This window comes from Python bivittatus, unplaced genomic scaffold, assembly GCF_059951505.1.
Source record: "Python bivittatus isolate LINGU-HERP-01145 unplaced genomic scaffold, Pbiv_v1 ctg000080_np1212, whole genome shotgun sequence".
Lineage (NCBI taxonomy): Eukaryota > Metazoa > Chordata > Lepidosauria > Squamata > Pythonidae > Python > Python bivittatus.
The window spans coordinates 51,945,685-51,970,052 of NW_028277035.1; the positions used below are offsets into that span (position 1 = coordinate 51,945,685).

Here is a 24,368-nt window from a genome sequence, read left to right on the forward strand (position 1 = left end):
CTGTTTTAACTAAGACTTCTCTAAGAAACATTCTTCCAAACTCATCAAAATATCATATAATTATGGAATCACCTGTTTCTAAAAAATTGACAAAATAACTTTGGAAGTTTCAAAACTGGGTCTTGAGTTTGCAGGCGGGGAAGTCAAAAGTATATCTACTTCATTAATCTATAAGATAATCTATATATTATTTTATACAGTATATTTTCAATTTTCAATTACCCAGAGCTTCTGAGATCCAACAAGCCAAAAGCTTAATTAAAATACTATCCTGTGTCTAGTTCCCAGTAATTACTTTTTGTACATATTAGATTTAATCATACCATTTGCTAAGAATAGTCAACTATCATACCTTAAACAGATCAGTGGGCACTAATGATTCTTCTTCCTCTTCTTTTATTTTTGCTAGGATTTCTTGCCATTCTGCCTCAGTCTTCAAGTGCCTAATACCTTCAATAAAAGAATGATAGTTTGTTATCCCATTAAAAGTAAAACACAGAACTTTTAAAAATAAATCTATTATATTACTCTTGTGCCTCTAGTTACTTTATAAGTAACTATTTGTAAGGTAAAAAAATTCTTCCTAATCTATACTCCCTATGAATTTTGAATATTGCCTTTAAAAAACGCCCTCTTGGCAAACTCACAATATTCTTCTATTATAATTAAAATAAAAATACAAGACCTAGAGCATAAAAAAAAATACTTAAAACCATCTCTCTAAACTATAATACTAATATTAAAACATTAAACTGCTAAACTACTAAGTGATATAAATACACTAAACACCAAAATACTGGTAAGTTACTAAATATTAAAATACTTAATCCATTAATCAACCTCTTTATTACAAGTTAGTGCCAATATTTAACTTCCACACACTCAATATAATACGCTATATCCAATTATCATTATGCCAGTAAATTTTGAGTTTCTCCTTACAGTATTGCAAATTTTTCAGCAAGACAAAATTTCACTACTTGCCAGATGATTTTTTTATCTGTAAGTAGATATCTGGAGCTATCAAGATTTCTTTTATCAAGGGACTATCAAAATTCCACAATTGTCCCTATATAAACAACAACACAGAAGGACAGAGACCAGTGTTTCTAATGCACTCATCACTCATATATTTCATTATGTGGAGTATTCTTATGTCTAGGAATATGTATATATGTATCTTACATATATAGGTCATAGTTTATGGATGATCTCTGGTGGGAGCGGGATGGAGGTGGTGCATCCATCCTGGCTCTCCTTGACCTCTCAGCGGCTTTTGATACCATCAACCATGGCATCCTTCTGGACCGACTCCTGGGTGGGCAGCGTAGTCTTGTGTTAGTTCACCTCCTTCCTCCAGGGCCGGTCCCAGTCGGTGTTGATAGGGGAGGAGAGATTGGATCTGCGGCCCCTCCTTTATGGGGTGCCGCAGGGTTCGGTACTCTCTCCTCTCCTTTTTAACATGTACATGAAACCGCTGGGTGAGATCATCTGTCTCCATGAGATGAGGTATCATCAATATGCCAATGATACTCAGTTATACATCTCCATCCCGGGGAAAGTAAGTGATGCTGTGGCTGCCTTTTCCAGGTGCCTGGAGGCTGTGGGGGTCTGGATGGGGAACAACAGGCTTCAGCTGAACCCTGGCAAGACGGAGTGGCTGTGGGTTAACGGCCCCTCGGTCCCTAGGAATTTGCCATCTTTCATTCTGGATGAGGTTGCACTGCTCCAGACATACCTGGTGCGTAACTTGGGGGTCCTCTTGGACTCATGACTCCTGCTCGAAGAGTGGGTGGCAGTCATGGCCAGGAGGGCCTTTGCGCAACTTTGTGTTGTCCGCCAATTACGCCCTTTCCTGGACTGAGAGGCCCTTCGAACAGTCACTCATGCCCTGGTCATCTCCCATATAGACTACTGTAACGCACTCTATGTGGGGCTACCCTTGAAGAGTATCCGGAAGCTTCAACTGGTTCAAAATGCGGCTGCGCAGGCAATTTTAGGTGCATCATGATCAGCACATATAACACCTTTGCTCCATGAGCTGCATTGGGTGCCAGTTTGCTTCCGAGTCCAATTCAAGGTGTTGGTTATCACCTTTAAAGCCCTACATGGCATGGGTCCAGGGTACCTGAAGGACCGTTTCATCCCCATTACATCAACCCGTCCCACCCGGTCATGCAGAGAGGGCATGCTATGGACCCTGTCTGCAAGAGAATTTCATCTGACGGGGTCCAGGAGGCGAGCCTTCTCTGCAGCAGCCCCTGGAACACTCTTCCCCTGGAAATGAGATTGGCCCCCTCCCTTTTAGACTTCAGAAAAAAACTGAAGGCCTGGTTTTGTCATCACGCATAGGGTGGGGATGGGAATAGTCAGTTTTGGGGTTGGCTGGTTCCTTAGTCTCACCTTTAACCGATATTATCTGGTCACAGGCTGAAATAATATCACCATCTCTTGGATTTTATTGTATTTAATAACTGTATTTTATATTTGTATTATTTATGTTTTTACTGATTTTAAATTGTTTTGTTGTGAGTCAAACCAGAGTCCCTCCTTGTGGGGGAGTTGGGTGGTGATATAAATTTGACATATAAATAAAATAAATAAATAAATTAGTTTGATGTTGGGTAGGCCAACCTCTTAGCAGAATGCAACATTTTATATGCAACATGCCACTCAGAAGACTTTTCTCAAAAACATGGGCTGGGTGGTCTAAAGTAAGGATGACTTACTTCCTATCCCTAATTCCCTCTGTAAAGGGTTTGGCTACGCATTTCACCACAATGCCAAATTATTTCAGATTTGATTGAAAATTTCTTAAATTTAGATTTTTTAACAAAGAGAATTAAAGTCTTATAGAAAGAATAAGGTGTCACTAACACACAAAAATACTTATATTCAAAAGAAAAAACAAAACCCACTACACTTACATTTCAATTGAAACAAACATTATTTTAAAAACAACACGGTTTTCCAAGACAGCTCGCAACTCATATCATCAAACAAGGGAAGGAGGGAGACCCAGGAAATTACAGACAAAGAAGGTAACTTTTTAAAGTCTGCAGTGCTAGTTTGTGATTGAAAATTAAGTTTTGTACCTAAAGGAGGTTCAAGGATATACCCCTGCTGAGTTGTCCAGCCCACTGGATGGAGAAAGGGATCTAAATAGAACATCCATAAGTCATATTGTTCTATATCTCCAAGTCCTTCATAGCGCAGCCTGAGCCTTCCACCAATATTCTCCAGAACACTGACTATCCAAGCTCCTAGATAATCATTCAGGTGCTGACATTCGAGGCGTGACCCTGGTGCAATAAGATCCAAAGGATTTTTCCCTCGATGGAGCTGCAGAGAAAAAAGAGGAAAAAAATATTAAGGTGATCTGCCTATTCACCTATCCTGAAATATCCCATTATTTATTTATGTATCTACTTTATTCATCTTCTTACACATTTTCTGTCTTTGTATTGATATTATCATCTGTAATATGGCTATACTTGTAGTTAGGTTCACAGTTATTGTGAAAGAAGAGAGGATCTGCCATTTCTTACTGTCTTTGCTTTCTAGGCTTTTAGTCTGTTTGCTTTTAAGTAACATGGTTAGTGAGTTATAACATTTATTTCTGTTTAAGGGTATATTCCTTAATAGAAGTATATTGTCTGTTTAGAAATATATGTGTTTCCCACCGATCCAGAATACTGATGGGTGGTTAGTCCTCCATTTTATATATTGTATACTCTTTCACAAGATGCCATTAGCTTCCCAAAGCAGCAAATAGCAGAGAACTGAGCAAATCAGTAAAGTAGATTAACTAATTAGCTCATAAAGCAAACTCTCAGTTCACTGAATCTAATGGTATGAGAAAACTCCTTTCTATATCTATGTCACCACATTTTCACTACATACAAAAGCGAACAAAATAGAAGTGAAAGTCTAATTTTACAGACAAGAAAGGCTATTTGCAATAATGGAAAGGTTATTTTTGAAAGTTATCTAAAGAAAATCAAGATGAGCTTCTATAAAATATTCTTGAAAGACTGGCCACATTAAATACAAGACAAACATTATCTATATTATTATTATTCTCTGGTGGTTTTTAATCAAAGCCAGAGAAAAATTTAAATTTTCCTCCCATCAAACTATGAGTAGAAGGCTCATCTGAATCACTGCATTTTAATCTATCCACAATAGTCTCTTTTCATGACATCTGCAGTTTAGATTATCGTTGCCAGTTTCCTTTTAAAATGTGGATTTTATATTCCTGAATTATCTTTTCAAATTATGTTATCCTAAATTCTGGTTTCAGATTTGGCATCTCCAAGATTCATACATGTTCATATATAATCCAGATATTTACCTGCTAGCAGTTCAGACAAGCAAAAGGGTATTAATTCTATTATGCTATAACAATAGATTTCCCAATTCAAGATCTGCTTAGTGAGACTGGAATACATACAGTCCTCAACCTACTAATTCCTGTTATCTTTTCTGTCCAGATGCATTCATACAGAAGATGGTCACTGATCACTGGAGACCCCAAATCAACAATATGCTTTTTCCAGAGTGGAATTGTTCTCCCATTCCTATTGGCACATCCTGGTAGCCCAATCTGAGAGAAACTACTTGATCCTGTAGATGAAGTCAGGGCCACTGTGTATATACCCTGCACTGGGGTCTCAAACTGGCAATACTGTAGTTTTATATCAGCAGATATTCATTGGTGAACTGAATGAATCTACAGGTAATCCTCAATTAACAACCACTCATTCAACAACCGCTCAAAGTTACAACAGCACTGAACAAGTGGTACTTACAACCGGTCCTCAAAGTTCTGGCCGTCCCAACATCCCGGCAGTCCTGTGATTGCTATCTGGGTGCTTGGCAACTGGCTCGCACTTATCACAATTGCAGCGTTCTGTGGTCATGTGATCATCATTTGCAACCTTCCTTGCCGGCTTCCCACAAGCAAAGTCAATGGGGAACCCAGCAGAGAAGGTTGCAAGTCAGTCCACCACTTTTTCTCCTGAGGAGCTCTGCTACGGAGTATGAGATCCCTGGGATCTCATACACTGTAGCGTGCACCTGGGCTGTGACACTTTCTCCCCTTCTCAGCCTGCATGCACTCGCCACCATACCCCCTGCCCTGGCTCACTCCATAGTACTCACCTGCCAGCCTGCCTGCTTGCGAGCTGCCCAGGATTTGCAACTTCCTGTGGCTTCCCCATTGAAGACATTAGGAAGTCACAAGTCACAGTCATGTGCGGTCCTCACTTAATGACCCATGATCCTCGCTTAATGATGTCAATGAGGACTGCTAGGATTGCCGTTGCTAAGCAATGCGGTCACATGATGTCACACTTTATGACCACATTGCTTAGTGATGGAAATTCTGGTCCCAAATACTGTTGTTAAGTGAGGACTACCTGTACAATAGACATGCCATCCCACTGATGGAGCAAAATCTCTCTCATATTAGTTTGCTACTAAAATATATTCCAGAAAGATGAAGATATAACAGAACTGGAGAAAAAAAGTTGTGTCACTAATAAAACAACAAGTGGCAATTATTAAGCTTTATTGAGGCAGACTCCTACAATCAGTACTGTAGACACCTACCCCTTCTAGAAGACCGGCAGGGACACTACATGCTCCTTTCAGAGTTTGCTGAAGGAATTCTACCTGGTTGGGAATTTTATCCTTGATGCCTAAAAAAAGAAAAAGTTGTCAATTAATATGCACTCTTGCTATCTTACAACCACCTTGATCAAAGTTATACTTATCCTGGGAAGGTCAAAAGCAAACCCACATGTCTGTTGTTAAACAGGTTTGCAATTTTTCGATTACTTAAGAGCATACATCTGAGTTTTATGACCATGATTCTAGAGTTCAAGGGTGGTGATTGAATCTAGAGTAAGAACAGGCACAGGAGCTCAATCATTTTGAACTAGAAACAAGATTGTCAATACCGATATTATTAAGTCCAACATGTATATTGATGAGATGCTAAAAGACAAATGGATTCACGTGCAGCTGGCTTTTAGGTATTATAGCAAAATACAGAATAGTGGATGCAAAAGCAATTCATGCAAAGCTATTCAAAATAGATGCTCTTGGAAAACCAAATGCAAAAATTTAGGGAAGAAGCCTGAACTGAACTTGAGCTCCAAACAACAAAATCTTATCACTTTACAGGCAGTTATTTTATAAGCTTATAGGACCCAAACTTTGTCCAATAGAAGATGGTTACCTTCAGGTAATTTGAGGGTCTTCTTGTTCTGCTCACACCAGCCAAGTGGATGCAAATCAGCTGTCATGATATCACACCAGAAATCAGCCTTGCGATCTTCCCCATAACCATCATATCGCAAAAGTAGTAACTGCCCACAAGTGGTAATGATTGTGGCAATCCAGTAAGTGTCAGGGCCAGGTTTGATAGCAACCTCTAATTTCATGCCTGGTGTAAAGCCATTTTGTGGGCTAGTATCCACCTTAAAAAAAAAAAATCAAGCAAACAATCTTGATACTGTAACATAATTTATTTATAAAATACTTGGCACAAGTCAGGAATTGCTGTTGAAAATAGGTCGATATGGAAGGTAATATATTAACATTTCTGGATTTGGTCAGTTAAAATAGTCAACAATGGAAAAAAACCTACAATAGGATTTGGATACAATTTTGAGGAAACAATAGTAATAACATAAGTCAGACCAGATTTTTTTTTTTCAGAATCAACAGGGCAATGTCTACAGAATTAGTTAATTCACAGCAATCAAGAAGAGCAGATTACAAAATTTAGTTTATAAAGCCCCTATTTCATGCTCCCAGATTGTGCTATTGAAATGCTTATTACCTATTTTGTACTTATAAACACAAAAAATGACATTTTCACCTTACCAAGAAACTCAAACAATAGAACCTTTACGTTAAAAAAAGAGCCCTGCCTTGATCCACAAGATGTGCTGCTAAGATCCAACAATAAATTATTTTAATTGTATCACACTGGTACCTATCATAATGAAGGCTAATTATCCACATGTAAGCAACTCAAACGCTTGAATTATATTTGTTTATGGAATGGGGATAGGGAGGGCATATCTTTTTCAATGCATTTATATCTTTGTCTCGGCATACATATGTACATACATATATGATTCCTCTAATAAGAACTGAGACACATTTTCATTCACATTCTTTTCTGCAGTACATAATTCTGACACTGAAAATTAACAAAAATCCTGAAAAATATTCTCTATACAAAGTGAATTCCAAATCACTACTGATCAAAACAACTGGGAATCCTTCCTACCTCTGTATTACAGTGGTACCTCGGGTCACGAACTTAATTCGTTCCGCGACTCTGGTCGCGACCCGAATTGGTTGTGACCCAAATCAAATTTTCCCATAAGGTTCAATGGAAATATGGTTAATCCGTTCTGACCCCTTTGAATTTGGTCGCCAACCGATTTTGGTCGCGACCCGAATCAAATTTTCCCATAAGGTTCAATGTAAATATGGTTAATCCATTCTGAACCATATGTATTTTTTTTTAAACCACAAAAATATGAAACAAAGTACAGTACAGTACAGTACGAAGAGAGAGAACACTAACCTTGCTCGAGGTGACTTCTGGCGTGGAGGACAGGAAGGCGGGTGGGGAGGCGGTTATTGTTTGGAGGGAGAGTCCCCCTCCCTACAGAAAGCCACGACCACGTGTCACAGCAGGGAAAATGGCCGCGGATCTTGTTTGTCACCCGATGCGGAGTTCGCGAACGGAAGCAAAAGTTTGCGAATGGTGTTGTTCGTAAACCGAATTGTTCATGAACAGAAGCATTCGTGACCCAAGGTACCACTGTACATTACAACTCTCTACAGAATTATTGTTGCCAACTTAAATGACAATAGTGTACATGTAAATTCTAACTGGGTTACTTGTGAATAGGAAAATCACTTCGAAATCATTTTTATTGAAGAAGCTTGACTCATACAAAAATGTATTTCAAATTGGAAGTGAAGCAGAACTGACGACTGTCTCACTCAGATAGCAAATGGAAAGTTATCTTTCTATTTGGTACTGACTCTCAGTCTTTAGACTTAAATACTGCCTGATTCTAACTCAATATAAAGGGCATCAAGATAAGAACAAAAGAACAAAAGCTAGGCCAGATGTTAATCACTCCAGTTCTTGAAGTTCAGTAGTTTCCTATATGGACCTTTAAATGCATTCATTCATTTTATTTAACTTATCTCTAACCACACACTCTTTTTGATAATAATGCATGCTCAGAAATTGTGATATTCCAAGATAATAGAGAACTGTATACTGAAGTCACCCAGCACAACGTATTCCTAGATGGATAGATAAATAAAGGCAGAACTTGGGAGAAGGATTCTAACTAATAATTAATAAATTTAAAAAAGTAAATAAAAGCATGCACATATTAAGAATAAGGTGTCTTAACTGGATATGTGTCTTACTATACAAATAAGGTACGAATACTTATGTTGGACTAAAACCAACATAATTCAAAACATTCTCTTTCCTGCTCCAATAGCACCCTCTCATGGCAATCTACTAAGACTACAGTAGTATAAGGTGATCCAATTTCTTATGCAATCCTATCTATGACACCACAGAAATAAGTCCTACTAAATTCTTGGATCTTGCCTCCAGGTAAGTAGGAATAGAACTGAACTCTGCACTGTCCCTCTTTATGTAATTTGTAGGGTATACAAAACGATGAAGTGTGCTACCTTAAGGCTGAAAAGTTTTCTACTTGACCAAAGGCAGTTATAACAACAATATTTATTTGGGGGGTGGGGGAGGCTTAATTGGTAAACTTTACACCAGAAGATGATTAAATCTGTATATTCACCCCCCCCAGAGATCTTGTGAAATGGTTGCACAAATGTTATATATTTATACAACTGCCTCAATATTATTCTCATTTTCATGTACGATATTTGTATTTATAGACCTTTATATACACACTTAGGTACATACATACACATCATGCTGTTCTCTTCTGGGATAAACAACATTATACAGAAAAGGAGTAAGAAACAGTAAGGCAAGCATGTGATTAAAAAAGAGAGGGAAACATAGGTAAAACTAGCTTATTCTAACATAATTCACTATATATCTCCAAGGCCTTTCTATCACGGGGGAGGGGGGGAATCATTGTATCATTACATACATACATTGCCTTTTGTTCTTTTAACTTCTCTCCTCTCTCTTTTTGAGGATGTCATAAACTCCAGACAACCAATATTTTCTGTCTTCCCCTTTCTCTCAACCCATTCACTTTTCCTTAATATATTCAGTCAGTCAGTCATCACATTTATATAGCTGCCCATCACACAAAATATGACTCTGGGTGGCTTACAATAAAAATAGACCATAAAACAGACCATGAAAAAAAAAGCATTAAAATTATTCCACAATTCCTTACTCATTCTTTCTGTATGACCAAAGAGTTTCTTTCATACTTGTTACTCACTTTTGTGTTCAACCTACATTCATTCAGCACCCATTCATTCTGCACCTTACCTCTCATCCTACTACACAACACTTCTTAAATACCTCATTTCCACTAGAGTCAACCTGCATTTCTCCTGCCATACTCAATTCTCACTTCCATACCATTAAGTAAACTAAAGCATGCTGTTACATAGAGCTGGTTTAGCTTCGTTTTGACAAACATACCTTTCCTTGCAACAGATCACATACTATCTACCATCTTTTTATCAGCATTTGCGTATCTTAAAATGTTTCTGTCCTTTTTCCTATCTTTAGTATATATTCTACTAAGACACACAAATTCACTTGCTTGTTCAGGTTTTGCCATTAATGCATAAATTGCAATAATTCACTCTGTTTTCCTTGTCACTTCCCCCCAAAAACATCTCTAACACAACCACAAGGATTCTTATATATTTATCCATTGATCTGTTAAACAACCAAGGGGACATTACACATTTTTGTTTTACACCTGCTCAGTAGTGAATCATTTAATAAGCATTTCATTTATTTCTGCACATGCTTTACTTATGTATCTTATTTACTTATTCCATTTAGCAACAAGCCTTACATTCTGTATTTGTATAAAACATTCCATAATTCAAACCTATTTATCATACATTTGCTCTAAGTCAACAAACATATAACAAATGTTCTCACATTCATACATTTCTCAATGACTAGCTGATTAGCAAAAATCTGATCTACACACCTCCTGCCCAGTGTAAAGCTGTACTGTACTTCCCAAATTTTGCTCATTGTCATATCTTATTCCATTTCAAACAAAATTCTGCAAAATGCCTCCTCAGGAATGTTTAACAGTTATTTTTGCATTTACTCCTGATACCTTTCCTTTTGTTGAAGATAAAAATAATGGCATCCTTCCAATCATCTGGGACAGATGTACTCTTACACACATCTTATACATGTCATGCAACCATTCCATAGGTAATCCATATCCATATTTTAAAATCTGTTCAGTTACACCATCTACAATTGTAGCCTTACCATTTTTCCATAATTTTAGTGTTAATTTTAATATTTATAACATTTGTTCCAATTCATTCTTCAACTCATCATTTCTATTCAAATCTCTAAAATATTCTGTACAGCAATTACCCAGTTCTGCTTAATTTTAAATATATCATTATTATTATCATTATTATTATTTGCACAGTTAACCAGATGTTTAGACTGGATGTGGCATTTTTATCCACCTATCAAATCCTTCCCAAGGACCTGGGATAGGCAGATGCTGCTTGATGGTTGTTGTTGTTGTTGTTATTATTATTGGTATTTACACACAAGATACTGTATGTAAATAGCAAAATGTATGCATCTATTTACATATCCAGAAGATACTGGATTCTTCCCGAGGACCTAGAATAATTAAAGATAGTGTCTTGATATATGCACTGTTGCAGGTAATGCAAGATTTTGTAACTGATGAGTTGAGATTCTATCCACTCCTATTCTGTCCAAGTGATTTTCCAGATCTTTGGTATGGTACCAAGTGCTCTAGCTACTATTGGCACCACTGCTACTTTCTTTTTTCACATTTGATCTCTATTTGAAAGATTTTTATATTTCCCTATTTTTCTAGTTCTTTCTCACTGATGTTATCTCCAGCTATCGCAATGTCAATTATCCATACTTGTTTCTTTGTAACTATAGTCATGTCTGGCTTGTTACGGGCTAAATGTTTATCAGTTGTATTTGGAAGTACCACAGTACCATAACTTCTTCATTCTTGACTACTTTTTCAGGGTTGTTATTCCAACAATTCTTTGTTGCTAAGAACCCTCTGAAGTGGATTAGGCTAAGAGAGACTGAATGGCCCAAAGCTGGCTTCCATATCTAAGAGAGGACTAGAACTCAGAGTCTCATGATTTCTAGTCCAGCATCTTAACCACTATACAAAACTTTTGTTTTTAATTGAATTTACTCTGCTGGAGGCTCCTTACTTAACTCTCCTCATTGATTTCCAAAACAATTTTTATTTCCATTAAAATAGCGATGAAATTTATCTGTTTCTCTTTACTGAATTTAAAGAAAAGTATATACCATATTTTTCCGACTATAAGATGATACTTTTTTCTAAAATCCTTACGCTAAAAATTGAAGGGTGTCTTAAGCAAGGAAGTAAGCAGAGGAGAGAACCGCGCGGTTGCAAAACTGCCCATACTTTGTCTCTGCAAACAGGCTTCCTCCTATTGCTAGCCTCCAATCACGAGTGAAATAGCTTGACTTTGCAAACAGGCTTCCTCCAATCACAAGCCTCCAATCACGAGTGAAACTGCCCATACTGTCTCTGCAAACAGACTTCCTCCAATCACGAGCCTTATATAACTGACGTTAGCTGATGCTGAACAAACCGACTGGAGGAAATCTGTTTGCAGAGACAAGCTATCGGCAGTTTCACTCATGCTTGAATGTAATCAGTTAAGCAAAAGAGCCTGGAAATAGAGCTGCAGGGAGAGGGTTTGGACCTCCTCACACCGAGTGTATCAGGTAAATGTTACCTAATTACTAAATAAAAATGTGTTCTGCACTATCTTTAAAATATTGATTTCTTAATTTTGGGTTGGAAAAGTGGGGGTCGTCTTGTACATGGGGGCGTCTTATTGATGGAAAAATACGGTATCTGAATCCAGTCTTCATAGAATAATCTCATTTGTATTTGATGTTTATCAACATATTACAATAAAGTTTTTGCAAATTTGTTACATGGTAAGCATATTTCTCATAGGCACTAATTAATAAACACACAATAGAAATTTCATCAATGTAAGGGGACTCCCCAAAGGTACAGAAATAGATATGAATTATTTGTAACAACTTAGAAACATTGTTCCAAATTGCCTTAAATCCTTCCAGCAAGATTTAAATTCCTAAAGCAGTAACTTGGTTATCAAAAAAGCTAATAAATACACCTGAATATTGTCTACACAGTTGTTTTTAATGGTCTAATAGACAGCCAGATGCCCTTACAGGTTGTAAGTTAGAATTTGATTTCAGTGCACTCCTTGCTGAAAGTTATGTGCTTTCAGTATTTGAAAAAAAATCCCACATTTCAAGATTTCGTTCAAACACTATCACCCAGAATAATTTTTTCTAGCACAAAAAATAATTTATCCTGGAAAGTTTCACAGCATCTAAATCATGCTGTAAACCTACTGTGAAAGTTGCAGCCTGCTCCTGTCAAATTATTTTGTCTGTTAGCAAAAAGAGCAGTAGTAACATACTTTTAACTGAAGTATTAAATTTTAAAAAGTAGCAAGTTAATTTTCATGTTTTATCATTTCACTTCCACATTAAACAAGAACAAAACAAAACAAAACAAAACAAAACAAAACAAAACAAAACAGGAAGGAAGGAAGGAAGGAAGGAAGGAAGGAAGGAAGGAAGGAAGGAAGGAAGGAAGGAAGGAAGGAAGGAAGGAAGGAAGGAAGGAAAAAGGTGTTGTCAACAGGGCATGGAAGAAAGCCTTAAGATGGTGATTCAGCAAGCTCTTTGCAGGCTAATTATCTTCACGTGTTGTAACTGCTAAAGATCTCACTTTGCACCAAGGCATAGGAGAGCCACTCTCACTTTAGAAATATTTAAGTCAGCAATTCTTTGGATCTGTCTCTAGCATTAACTGGAACACAAGAGTCCCCTTGCAAGGCAAAGGACAAAAATAAATGCTCTCTATTACTGTTATTCTCCTTTAAATGGGACCTGTGAGGACATTATTAAAGCCCAAAAGTTACAGCAAAGAGCTTAAGGGACTGCACTTAGAATTCTCAAGGATCTGAAATGAAGAGCTTCTTCCCATTATGGCTGCCAAGGGATCAGAGCTCAAAGAACGCATACAGAAGACGACATTGACCAGATGCTTACTTACATGTCTAAATGAGCTGTGAGGTGCTGCTGTTGCTCCTGTATCTTCCAAATACTCATCCCAACTGAACTCTGCTTCTTCCACAACAGATCCTGCATCTACAATAAGCCAGAAACAACGAACAAATCTTAAATAGAAAGATGTAATTGTTATGGTATTATACATTTCTTTACTGGTAGGTGTTTCCCTCACTGCTTTCAAGACAAGTGAAAGGTTGTATTGGAAAAAAGCCACATAGCTACCAACTAGTACAGGTAATATGCACCAGTGTCAATTAAACTATGTCACTTGTCAGTCAGTTATCAAAAAGCAGTAGTATGAATTACTAAAGCCCCTATGCTGATTCAGTGGCCTGACCCCTAAGCTGTAGTGAAGGCATTTTAAAAAAAAAAAAGTTAGAATGTACTGTATTCCAAGGGTAATGAGAATGGAAATTCTACGAAAAACAGGAATCCTTTCCATTTTAAATTGACTGGAAAAGAGAAATAGGTTTATGAGGTGGTCGCTAAGCAATCTGCAGATATAGGAAAAAAGGACAGCTGTGCTTTCATAAGCACCTTGGATTTGTACCTGTGTCTATAAGCATCAATCTTCTGATTTTATGTATTGGACCTATCCTTAAACAGAAATATCAGGGTCAGTTGTGTTCTTTTTCCTGAACAATATGTATTTTTAATTTGAAAAAGTATACTACTATGGATGAGTACTTGGGCAGGTTTATCCAAATAAGGCTACTAGACCTGGGCTGCAAAAATTGTATGACCACTACATGGAAGCAAAAGGTCCATAAAATCTTGCATCGTGCTCTTCTGCTACCATCTAGTAATCTACAAGTTTTTGCAACGCAGATCTGAAAGCCTGATCTAAGCTCTCAGTGACTGCTGGAAGAAATTCATTCAATTAGTACATATAGTATTTTTTAATATTTCAAATTTAGTCACGGCCATCTCACTCAGCGAGTGACTCTGGGAAGTTTACAATAAAATAAGAATAAAAACCAATTAAAATACAATAAAAACAGTAATCAGAAATAGATAATATAATCCAAAGGATAGATGGTATAAATAAATTATTGACCTCTGGGAGTGTCTTCAGGGTGCTAACATACAGTGGTACCTCGGGTTACGAACGCCTCTGTTAACGAATTTTTTGGGTTATGACCAGCTCTGGCCCCAAAAATTTACCTCGGGTTGCAAACCACCTCAAGTTATGAGCCGGATCCGCGGCCATTTTCCCTGCTGCCACACGGTTGCGGCTTCCTGTGGGCGAGATTGCGGTAGCAAGGAGACATTTGGTGAGGCTTGTGGTGTGTTTTGTGGCGTTTTGGAAGGTTTTTGGTGTGCTTGTCAGCATGGCTTCAAAGAAAATGCAGAGCAGGCTTGGCAAGAATAAGGCTTTGAAGAAAAAAGTGACGATCAAACTGAAGAAGGACATTATAGAAAAGCACGATCGTGGTATTTGTGTGACTGATCTGGCCTCGGAGTACAAGATGGCGAAGTCGACCATCTTGACTATTTTGAAGAATAAAGATGCCATCAGAGGAGCTGATGTGGCAAAAGGAGTAACGATCTTAATGAGGCAGAGGACACAAGTGCTGGAAGAGGTGGAAAAGCTGTTGTTAGTGTGGCTGAATGAGAAACAGCTGGCAGGTGATAGCATGAGTCAAGCTATCATCTGTGAAAAAGCCAGGAAACTGCACAGTGATTTACTGCGGACAAACCCCTCTACCAGCGCAGCAAGTGAGGAATTTAAAGCCAGCAGAGGCTGGTTTGAGAAATTCCGCAAGAGAAGTGGCATCCACAGTGTGGCAAGACATGGTGAGGCTTCCAGTTCTGACAAGGCTGCTGCAGAAGCCTACAAGAAAGAATTTGAGGACTTCATGAAGGTGGAAGGATACGTCGCTCAGCAAGTGTTCAACTGTGATGAGACAGGGCTCTTCTGGAAGAAGATGCCAAACAGAACCTACATCACACAGGAGGAAAAGGCACTGCCAGGGCACAAGCCCATGAAGGACAGATTGACCCTTTTGCTGTGTGCGAACGCAAGCGGTGACCTGAAGATTAAGCCGCTACTGGTGTACCATTCCCAGACCCCTCGTGCGTTCAGGGAACACAATGTGAACAAGGCCAGACTGCCTGTCATGTGGAGGGCCAATGTGAGAGCGTGGGTCACAAGGCAGTTGTTCATGGAATGGCTGCACAAGGTGTTTGCACCCAGTGTTACAAAATACCTGTCTGACAACCAGCTGCCTGAAAGGTGCCTTCTTCTGATGGACAATGCCCCGGCACACCCTCCAGCCTTGGTGGATGATATGGACGCTGAGTATGACTTTATAAAGGTCAAGTTCCTCCCCCGCAACACAACACCTCTTCTGCAGCCCATGGACCAGCAAGTGATCTGCAACTTTAAGAAGCTCTACACAAAGGCGCTCTTCACCAGGTGTTTCAATGTCACTGAGGAAACATCCTTGACTCTGAAAGAGTTTTGGAAGAAACATTTCAATATCCTCCACTGCATCAGCCTCATTGACAAAGCCTGGGAAGATGTCACCTGCCGGACCTTAAACTCAGCCTGGAGGAAACTGTGGCCAGAATGTGTCGCTGAACCTGACTTTGAAGGGTCTGATGCAGAGGTAGTGGAGGATATTGTCTCCATGGGCAAGAGCATGGGTCTGGTTGTCGATGATGCAGACATAGAGGAGCTTGTTGAGGACCATAAGGAGGAGCTGGCCACGGAAGAACTTGCTGAGCTCCAGAGTGAGCAACAGAAAGCGCTTGGCGAGGAGCATTCCACTGAGGAAGAGGACGACGGGGAGGAAGTGAGCAGTGAAGTGATACAATCCATCATGGCGAAATGGAATGAGTGCCAGGATTTCCTTGAGAAGCACCACCCCAACAGAACTGTGACAAACAGAGCATTGAACATGATGAATGACAACATGTTCTCTCATTTCCGGAGGGTTATGCAGCGCAGGAAAAAACAACTGACTTTAGACAGGTTTTTCCCCAGAACTGAGCCTGCAGCTAAGAGGCAAAGAAGAGAGGAAACCCCTGAAGGAGATCTCCCCGATGTCCTTTTGGAGGGGGACTCTCCCTCCAAACAATAACTGCCTCCCCGCCCCATTCTCCCTCTTCATACTGTGCTGTACTATACTTTTTTTCATGTTTTTGTGGTTTAAAAATAAAATGCATATGTTTCAGAACGGATTAACCATATTTACATTGAACCTTATGGGGGAAATTTGCCTCGGGTTGCGACCAAATTCGGAGGGCGGATTAACCATATTTACATTGAACTTTATGGGGAAATTTACCTCGGGTTGCGACCAACTCGAGTTGTGACCAGAGTCACGGAACGGATTAAGTTCATAACCCGAGGTACCACTGTATAGTAAGTATAGAATGCTTTCACAAATGCCTAATTTGTAATACAGGGACATACACACATGTGTCATACTTCAGTGTGAGGAACCTGTGGCCTTCCAGATACTGATGAGTTGCCACTCCCAGTAGCTGTCACTAGTCATGTTGGCTGAGGCTACTAGAGCTGGAATTCAGCAACATCTAGTCAGCTTAACAGGTTTACCCACAGATAGAAAAACCCAAAATTATAAATATTTGCCAATATTTTTAAGGAACAATGTAATATTTTGCTTAAAAATTGCCCTTACTTATGCACAATCCCCACATGCTTATTTAGTGAAAAAGGTATTACAGAAAATTTTTGGTAGAGTTCAAGTGAAGTAGCTTTGGGCATTGGTGTAAAAAGGACTATAAAGACCAGATATAGAAAATAGTTCAGGCCCAATTATTTGTTCTCTTCACAAAATAATAAGGGTGTGCTACGTTTTTGTTAAGAATCTGATCTTTCATTCAGAGCTAAAGTATTTTTTTAGCTTGTATAGTTTAAGGCATGTTTTAAAATGTAAAAGTTCAAATACAGAAGAATGAGATACAGAAATACAGGATTCTCCAGGAAATAGTACTGGGCTAGTTGTTCACAGTACTATTCAAAAGTATTCAAAAGCAAAATGTGACATAAATATTTATTTCAAAGCATTGTTGTATTCTTGCAACCTGCAGTGTAATCATGTATAGAAGATATGCTGAAGGATTTAATAAAGGACCTGCACAAGGTACGTCATAATCTTAAAAAATGTGGGAGCTGTGGACTGCCAGCAGTTAATCTGCTAACAAAGATACAACAGCTGAAACAGATGGGACTCATGGGAGGCAGAGGGGAGGAGCTTACTTATGGCATAGCCTATATTCTTTTAAACGGCAGTTGTATCCCTTTTATAGCATAATGTTGCACTCTATCCCTGGCACGAAGAAGTTCTGACCTATTATCTTCAGTGGAAGAGATAGGAAAAATGTATTTCCTTTGTTCATGAATATACTACATTTAAGTTGCCATGAAAAGCAAAACATATAGTGTAAATAAAGCAGAAACACACAATCCTCATTTTTCTGTGTCTACTCTCCATAAATACCAGATTTATAAAACACTGTTTTTGTGCATTCTAGGATAAAGTCCCAACTATGACTAGCAACAATGGCCAGGGCACTCCTGCTTGTTCCTCTATGACACTATTAATATACTAATTCAAAGCAGCTCACACTTCCTTGCATACTCATCCTCCCCCTATCATGTTCCAATACAATGAAACATAACCAGGTAGTTTCTCAGGTGTGCAAATGGATAACAGCCTATGCTAGGTTGTGATTTAGGAACTAGACTAGGACAGGAGAACTGTAGGTTCAAGTCCATCTTAAGCCATGGAGGCTCATCAAGTGACTTTGGACCTTACTGGCTCATTGAGGATAAAATCGAAGGATGGAATACTGTATTAAAGTACTATACTATAGGAGTGCAATAGCTGATCTGCAAAAATAGACGGCAGCAAAGAAGTGAATTTGCTGCCATCTAGAAGTTGTCCAGATTTTTCTGCCAATATATGGCAGCCCAAACATACTATATATGCTAGAACTCTGTCTAGAACTCTAGAAGAAAAGGCAGGATATAACACTAAAAGCCAGTTGGCCCAAAGGGCTGGTTGGTTCAGGTAAGGGCTAAGATATTGGTCCTACACTGGTTCAGTGTAACTGTGTATGCTGAATCCTTCTCTGCCGTTTTCTGATTTCATACCTTGGATTTAAATTAGGTTCTCCTACATTAATATATAAATACAGTGGGGCAAAAAAGTATTTAGTCAGCCACCAATTGTGCAAGTTCTCCCACTTAAAAAGATGAGAGAGGCCTGTAATTTTCATCATAGGTATACCTCAACTATGAGAGACAAAATGGGGGGGGGGAAATCCAGAAAATCACATTGTCTGATTTGTAAAGAATTTATTTGCAAATCATGGTGGAAAATAAGTATTTGGTCAATATCAAAAGTTCATCTCAATACTTTGTTATATATCCTTTGTTGGCAATGACAGAGGTCAAACGTTTTCTGTAAGTCTTCACAAGGTTTTCACACACTGTTGCTGGTATTTTGGCCCATTCCTCCATGCAGATCTCCTCTAGAGCAGTGATGTTTTGGGGCTGTCGCTGGGCAACACGGACTTTCAACTCCCTCCAAAGGTTTTCCATGGGGTTGAGATCTGGAGACTGGCTAGGCCACTCCAGGACCTTGAAATGCTTCTTACGAAGCCACTCCTTTGTTGCCCGGGCGGTGTGTTTGGAATCATTGTCATGCTGAAAGACCCAGCCACGTTTCATCTTCAATGCCCTTGCTGATGGAAGGAGGTGTTCACTCAAAATCTCACAATACGTGGCCCCATTCATTCTTTCCTTTACATGGATCAGTCGTCCTGGTCCTTTTGCAGAAAAACAGCCCCAAAGCATGATGTTTCCACCCCCATGCTTCACAGTAGGTATGGTATTCTTTGGATGCAACTCAGCATTCTCTCTCCTCCAAACACAACGAGTTGAGTTTAGACCAAAACATTCTACTTTGGTTTCATCTGACCATATGACATTCTCCCAATCCTCTTCTGGATCATCCAAATGCTCTCTAGCAAACTTCAGACGGGCCCAGACATGTACTGGCTTAAGCAGGGGGACACGTCTGGCACTGCAGGATTTGAGTCCCTGGCAGCGTAGTGTGTTACTGATGGTAGCCTTTGTTACTTTGGTCCCAGCTCTCTGCAGGTCATTCACTAGGTCCCCCCATGTGGTTCTGGGATTTTTGTTCACCATTCTTGTGATCATTTTGACCCCACGGGGTGAGATCTTGCGTGGAGTCCCAGATCAAGGGAGATTATCAGTGGTCTTGTATGTCTTCCATTTTCTAATTATTGCTCCCACAGTTGATTTGTTCACACCAAGCTGCTTGTCTATTGCAGATTCAGTCTTCCCAGCCTGGTGCAGGTCTACAATTTTGTTTCTGGTGTCCTTCAACAGCTCTTTGATCTTGGCCATAGTAGAGTTTGGAGTGTGACTGTTTGAGGTTGTGGACAGGGGTCTTTTATACTGATAACAAGGTCAAACAGGTGCCATTACTACAGGTAACGAGTGGAGGACAGAGGAGCCTCTTAAAGAAGTAGTTACAGGTCTGTGAGAGCCAGACATCTTGCTTGTTTGTAGGTGACCAAATACTTATTTTCCACCATGATTTGCAAATAAATTCTTTACAAATCAGACAATGTGATTTTCTGGATTTTTTCCCCCATTTTGTCTCTCATAGTTGAGGTATACCTATGATGAAAATTACAGGCCTCTCTCATCTTTTTAAGTGGGAGAACTTGCACAATTGGTGGCTGACTAAATACTTTTTTGCCCCACTGTATGAGCAGTTCTCCCAGCACTCCAATTTCTCCTGAAGTTGCTCAGTTCCTGGTATCCCTGAATAGTTGTTGAAATGGTACAGCTGAGGAAGCTGACAAGCAAGGTCAACCAATTCATGATGTTTCTGAGTCTTGTCTGCTCTGTGGTTAGGAAACTGCTCTGTGGAGCTCATTGTTTAAGTTTCAGGTTTGCCGGCATACAGAAAGGTGAGTGTGCACATGCCTGCCCCTGCTTGAATGTCCACCGCTACTTCCTAATCACATAATCTTCATGGTAGACCTCTGAAGCTTGCTGTTGTGAGTTTGTATTTCTGTTTGTCCTGTTTCCTCAATAGTTCTCTTGGTTGGTAGACAAAATATATTTCTATTCTTGATGGGGCAGGTTCGAGGATGTTGTATTTTGCATCTTTTCCTTCCTTCTTTTAAGGTGTTGAGCTCATGAAAGAATGGATAAGTATAAAGGAATTCAAAGTCTTCCTTGTAGGGATGCCTGGGGATTGTTATTTATGGGTTCTTGCTGATATGCTACACTGAACCTGATGAGGGAACCTGTGATGTCATCTTATGTTTTGTGAATACAAAACATGTGACAGGGTGGGCTAGGGTTTTACTTCCATCTTCCCTAGATTCATCTGGATTAGTCAGGCATGTGATTATTGTCACTGGAACAATTTCCACTGCAGTATTTCCAGTGCCTCTGCAGACATTTCAGTTATTTCTGAGCCATTTTTATTTTTATTCTTTGTATGTTTCCCTTTCCAGGATCAGCATACTTTGTATATAATGACCATTCTGATTGCAACACAACTCTAATTATAAAATAATATAAGCATGAGTGCAGGACTACTCTATTAGTATATAACCAGCACTTTTGTATAGTTCCATAACGGCAATTCTACATTCATGTTGCTGCTGAGTTGCTGACAGAATGACCATTATATTCAATGTAAGCTGATTCTGGAAAGGAAAAATACAGATATAGCTATTGTATGTATGTATGTTTGTGTGTATTTGTGTGTGTGTGTATGAACAATCAAGAAAGCCAGTGTTATGTCTGTAATTCAAAACCATGTTTCAGTAGGAAATTAAACTGTATATTATTATTAATAGTGTCTCAGCAATAATGCTGAGCATAATGCTATAATGAACTAATGTTTAAAAACAGAAGAATGTAGCACTATTTCTTAATGTATTCTGTTTCACAGGAAGTGAAGTGGGGAGAGTAAAGCCAAAATCCAAGATTAATGAAAGTGTCCAGTATTTTAGCTCTTCATGTATGAAAAGTTGCATCAAAGATCTCAAATATATCATGGCATTGTTTGTTCTGTCAATACTGTATATTTATTTCTTGAAAGGAAAACATCACACATGTTCAAAATGGGAACTCACAGCATGTCGGGGTATCAAAAATGAAATCACAATAAGCATTAATTCCAAATGTTAAATATATCGTTTTTAAATTCTCAAAAAAGAAAAATTACAAAAAGTAAGGTCTGGTGTAACATCATATATGTGCCATTTAAGCAAGTACTAGGAAGTTATGTATTAAAGAATAAGTTCTACACAGCGGAATCTTCAATTCTATTTTTATGTGGTCCAGACTGCTATAAAGAAATTGTAGCCATGATTTATTCTGAGATCAAATGATTCTAAATATGCTGAGTTTGCATGATTTCCATCTCCAAAATTGTGATACCTGTCTCATGCTGCTGTTCTCCATTCATTTCCACAGCAATCTGGCAATACTCCTTGGGAACAGGAAGTAGAAAAACTCAAGTCAGTCACTGTCTTGATCTTATCAGCATCCCAATATCTGCTTCTTCAAGCTTTCAATGTGTTGAAGCAAAACCTACGAAGAAAATTTAAAAGCATATTTTTATTCATAATCTAGAACTACATTCCTATTTCTTTCATTTTTATAGAATTAGAACAAGCTGACTTAGTCAGCACATCATTGATTCCACCCCCAAATCTACTTTTTTTCCTAATATAGAGGAGATTTTGCTATAGAAATAGCCTATTATAAACAGGGGAGTAAAATAATGCTATAGTTTCACTTTTACAGTGTAAGTACATTTTGTTTTACTTTCATGCAACTTCTTAAGTCCATCAAAAATAAAAAGCTTTTAATTTTGTATAACTCAACTAATTCCAACTACGTGACATAAAGCAGATTTTCTTTACACGACAAACATGTCACATTTTAAATATCTTAAAGTTTGTGACAATTCTAAATTTATTAAAGTTTTTATACCATCAGATAGGAATACCTTAATGTCAATAGATAAATGGGCTGGATAACTAGTAAGAAATTGTACTACAAAATAAATACATATTTTGATTGAACCTTTATATGACACAGTAACCTTAACATTCTGGTTAAAGAGCCACACATGCTGGTGGGCACAACAGTGTTACATGCTTGTTAACCAGGTCTTCTATGTGTTGTGTGAACACATCCACTGTTTTGACTTCAGAACCAAAAGGCCACCAGAGGGGTTATAACAGCAACTCCTACTATGGTAGTTGGCAAAATGCTCCAGGATTCTTGATACATAGTATTAGAAACTTACTATTCCTTAAAGAATAAGCTAATTATATTGATTATGAGGGGGGAAAATACAAAAGCCATATTAAGACAATATACCTATTAGGCCAAATGAAAATCAGCAATTGATGTACATACTTTTGAGTTTCCAGAACTCTTCAAAAGCAAGATGATTAAAAATTCAATTTAAAAAAAAGGCAGAGGAATACATCTCACCATGCTAACTTTAACTTGTTATAGTCATGTTGCAAATTTTCAGCTGACCTAACAAAGAAACTATCTTAACAAGAATTTTAGACTTTCTACCTTTTCTAGTGTACTATTAAATATTAATAGTATACTATCAAATAATATTAAAAGTTATTTTTATGAGAGATTATACTTTACTCCTCGAAAAAGAACAGCTGAATAATCTAACTCTTGTGAAACTACAGCTTTTGAATACTTACTCATTATCATTTCGGTTCAGCAAGATCTTTTAATGGACCAGGATCAACTAATTTCGCCTATGTAATTAGACACTTTCTTGCATTTAGGATGTAATCCAGGTAACACTTTCAACACTTCCTGATATGTTTCATGGGCTAACTCCAAATGCTATTACTAATTTTCAGTACAAAGATGGGGGAATTTTTGGCCCTCCAGAAGTCCCACTTGCCTGCCACCAGGATGATGAGCATTAGTCCAACAACTTTTGGAGGGCCAGATGTTCCATACAACTTCTTTAAAGCCATAAATTATTTGTGGCCAGAATATTTAGAGGCTAATTCCATAGGAAACTATAGTCATCGAAGGATGTCATGCTTTGTCCAGAACAGGAAGAAAAAAAAAAAAAGAATGACCAGAGGGCAAGGCTTCTCTACCTGGGCTGGAATACATTTGTCAGAGGAAATCCAACTAATATATTCCATTCCCCCTCTTTACAAAAAAGTATTTAAGAAGCCTTGTTTTTATTTTGATACTATATTATTTGCTACTCCTGGATTTTCCTTGCTGCTATATGTGATCCCCCCCCCCCCCGTTAATTTGGCTTTATATTTATATTCTATTTGGGGGCAGGACAGGAACTGTGATAGGAATACATCCTCAGAAGTGGGTGCCGCTTTAAGTAAACATTAGGCTCATCCAAGAGTGAATGGGTGCACCTAGGGATCTGCACTCCAAAAGTAGGCAGGAACCACTGGAGGGGAGGCTTTGGGGGTTTTAAGGAGTGAACCAGGTACCTCAAACCCCTGCAAGGTTTAAGACGGTAATTTTGTTGACAAATGTCCCCCTTAAAAATTCGCCCAACCCCCCCCCCCAAAAAAACCCCAGGCACCATTTTTCTGGCTGCAAAAGGGATCTGATGGGTACTACGTATCCTCGGGCCTCATTTATTTCAGCTCTTCAGCAGAGAGCTTTATTTTTAAATTCACATTAGAATTTATGTTCAAATCAGTTCTAAATTGGGATATCCAAATATATATTTCCTATAGCTAAATTAATGCCAAATGGGACCATGGTTAATAGAGGAATATCGTCAGCAAGCCAATATATTAAGGCAGAATGAAGAGACTACAGCATCATCACAGCAGCCTGGTTTATCAACAATAAACATGTATGGGAAAAGGTTCAGGTATTGTACAG

General features: G+C 38.5%; 1 protein-coding gene across 1 annotated transcript in view; it reads right to left on the reverse strand.

Annotated features, from left to right (window-relative positions):
* The window catches only part of SFMBT1 (Scm like with four mbt domains 1), a 111,006-nt gene that overhangs the window by 30,667 nt on the left and 55,971 nt on the right, over window positions 1-24,368 (reverse strand). The window contains exons 2-7 of the mRNA XM_088134078.1: window positions 21,891-22,043; window positions 13,404-13,498; window positions 6,245-6,485; window positions 5,614-5,702; window positions 3,096-3,342; window positions 353-450 (exon numbers count right to left, since the gene is read on the reverse strand). Coding sequence (XP_087990204.1) covers window positions 353-450; window positions 3,096-3,342; window positions 5,614-5,702; window positions 6,245-6,485; window positions 13,404-13,498; window positions 21,891-21,918 — 798 coding nt within the window. The 5' untranslated portion in view covers window positions 21,919-22,043. The remainder of the gene's footprint in view (window positions 1-352; window positions 451-3,095; window positions 3,343-5,613; window positions 5,703-6,244; window positions 6,486-13,403; window positions 13,499-21,890; window positions 22,044-24,368) is intronic.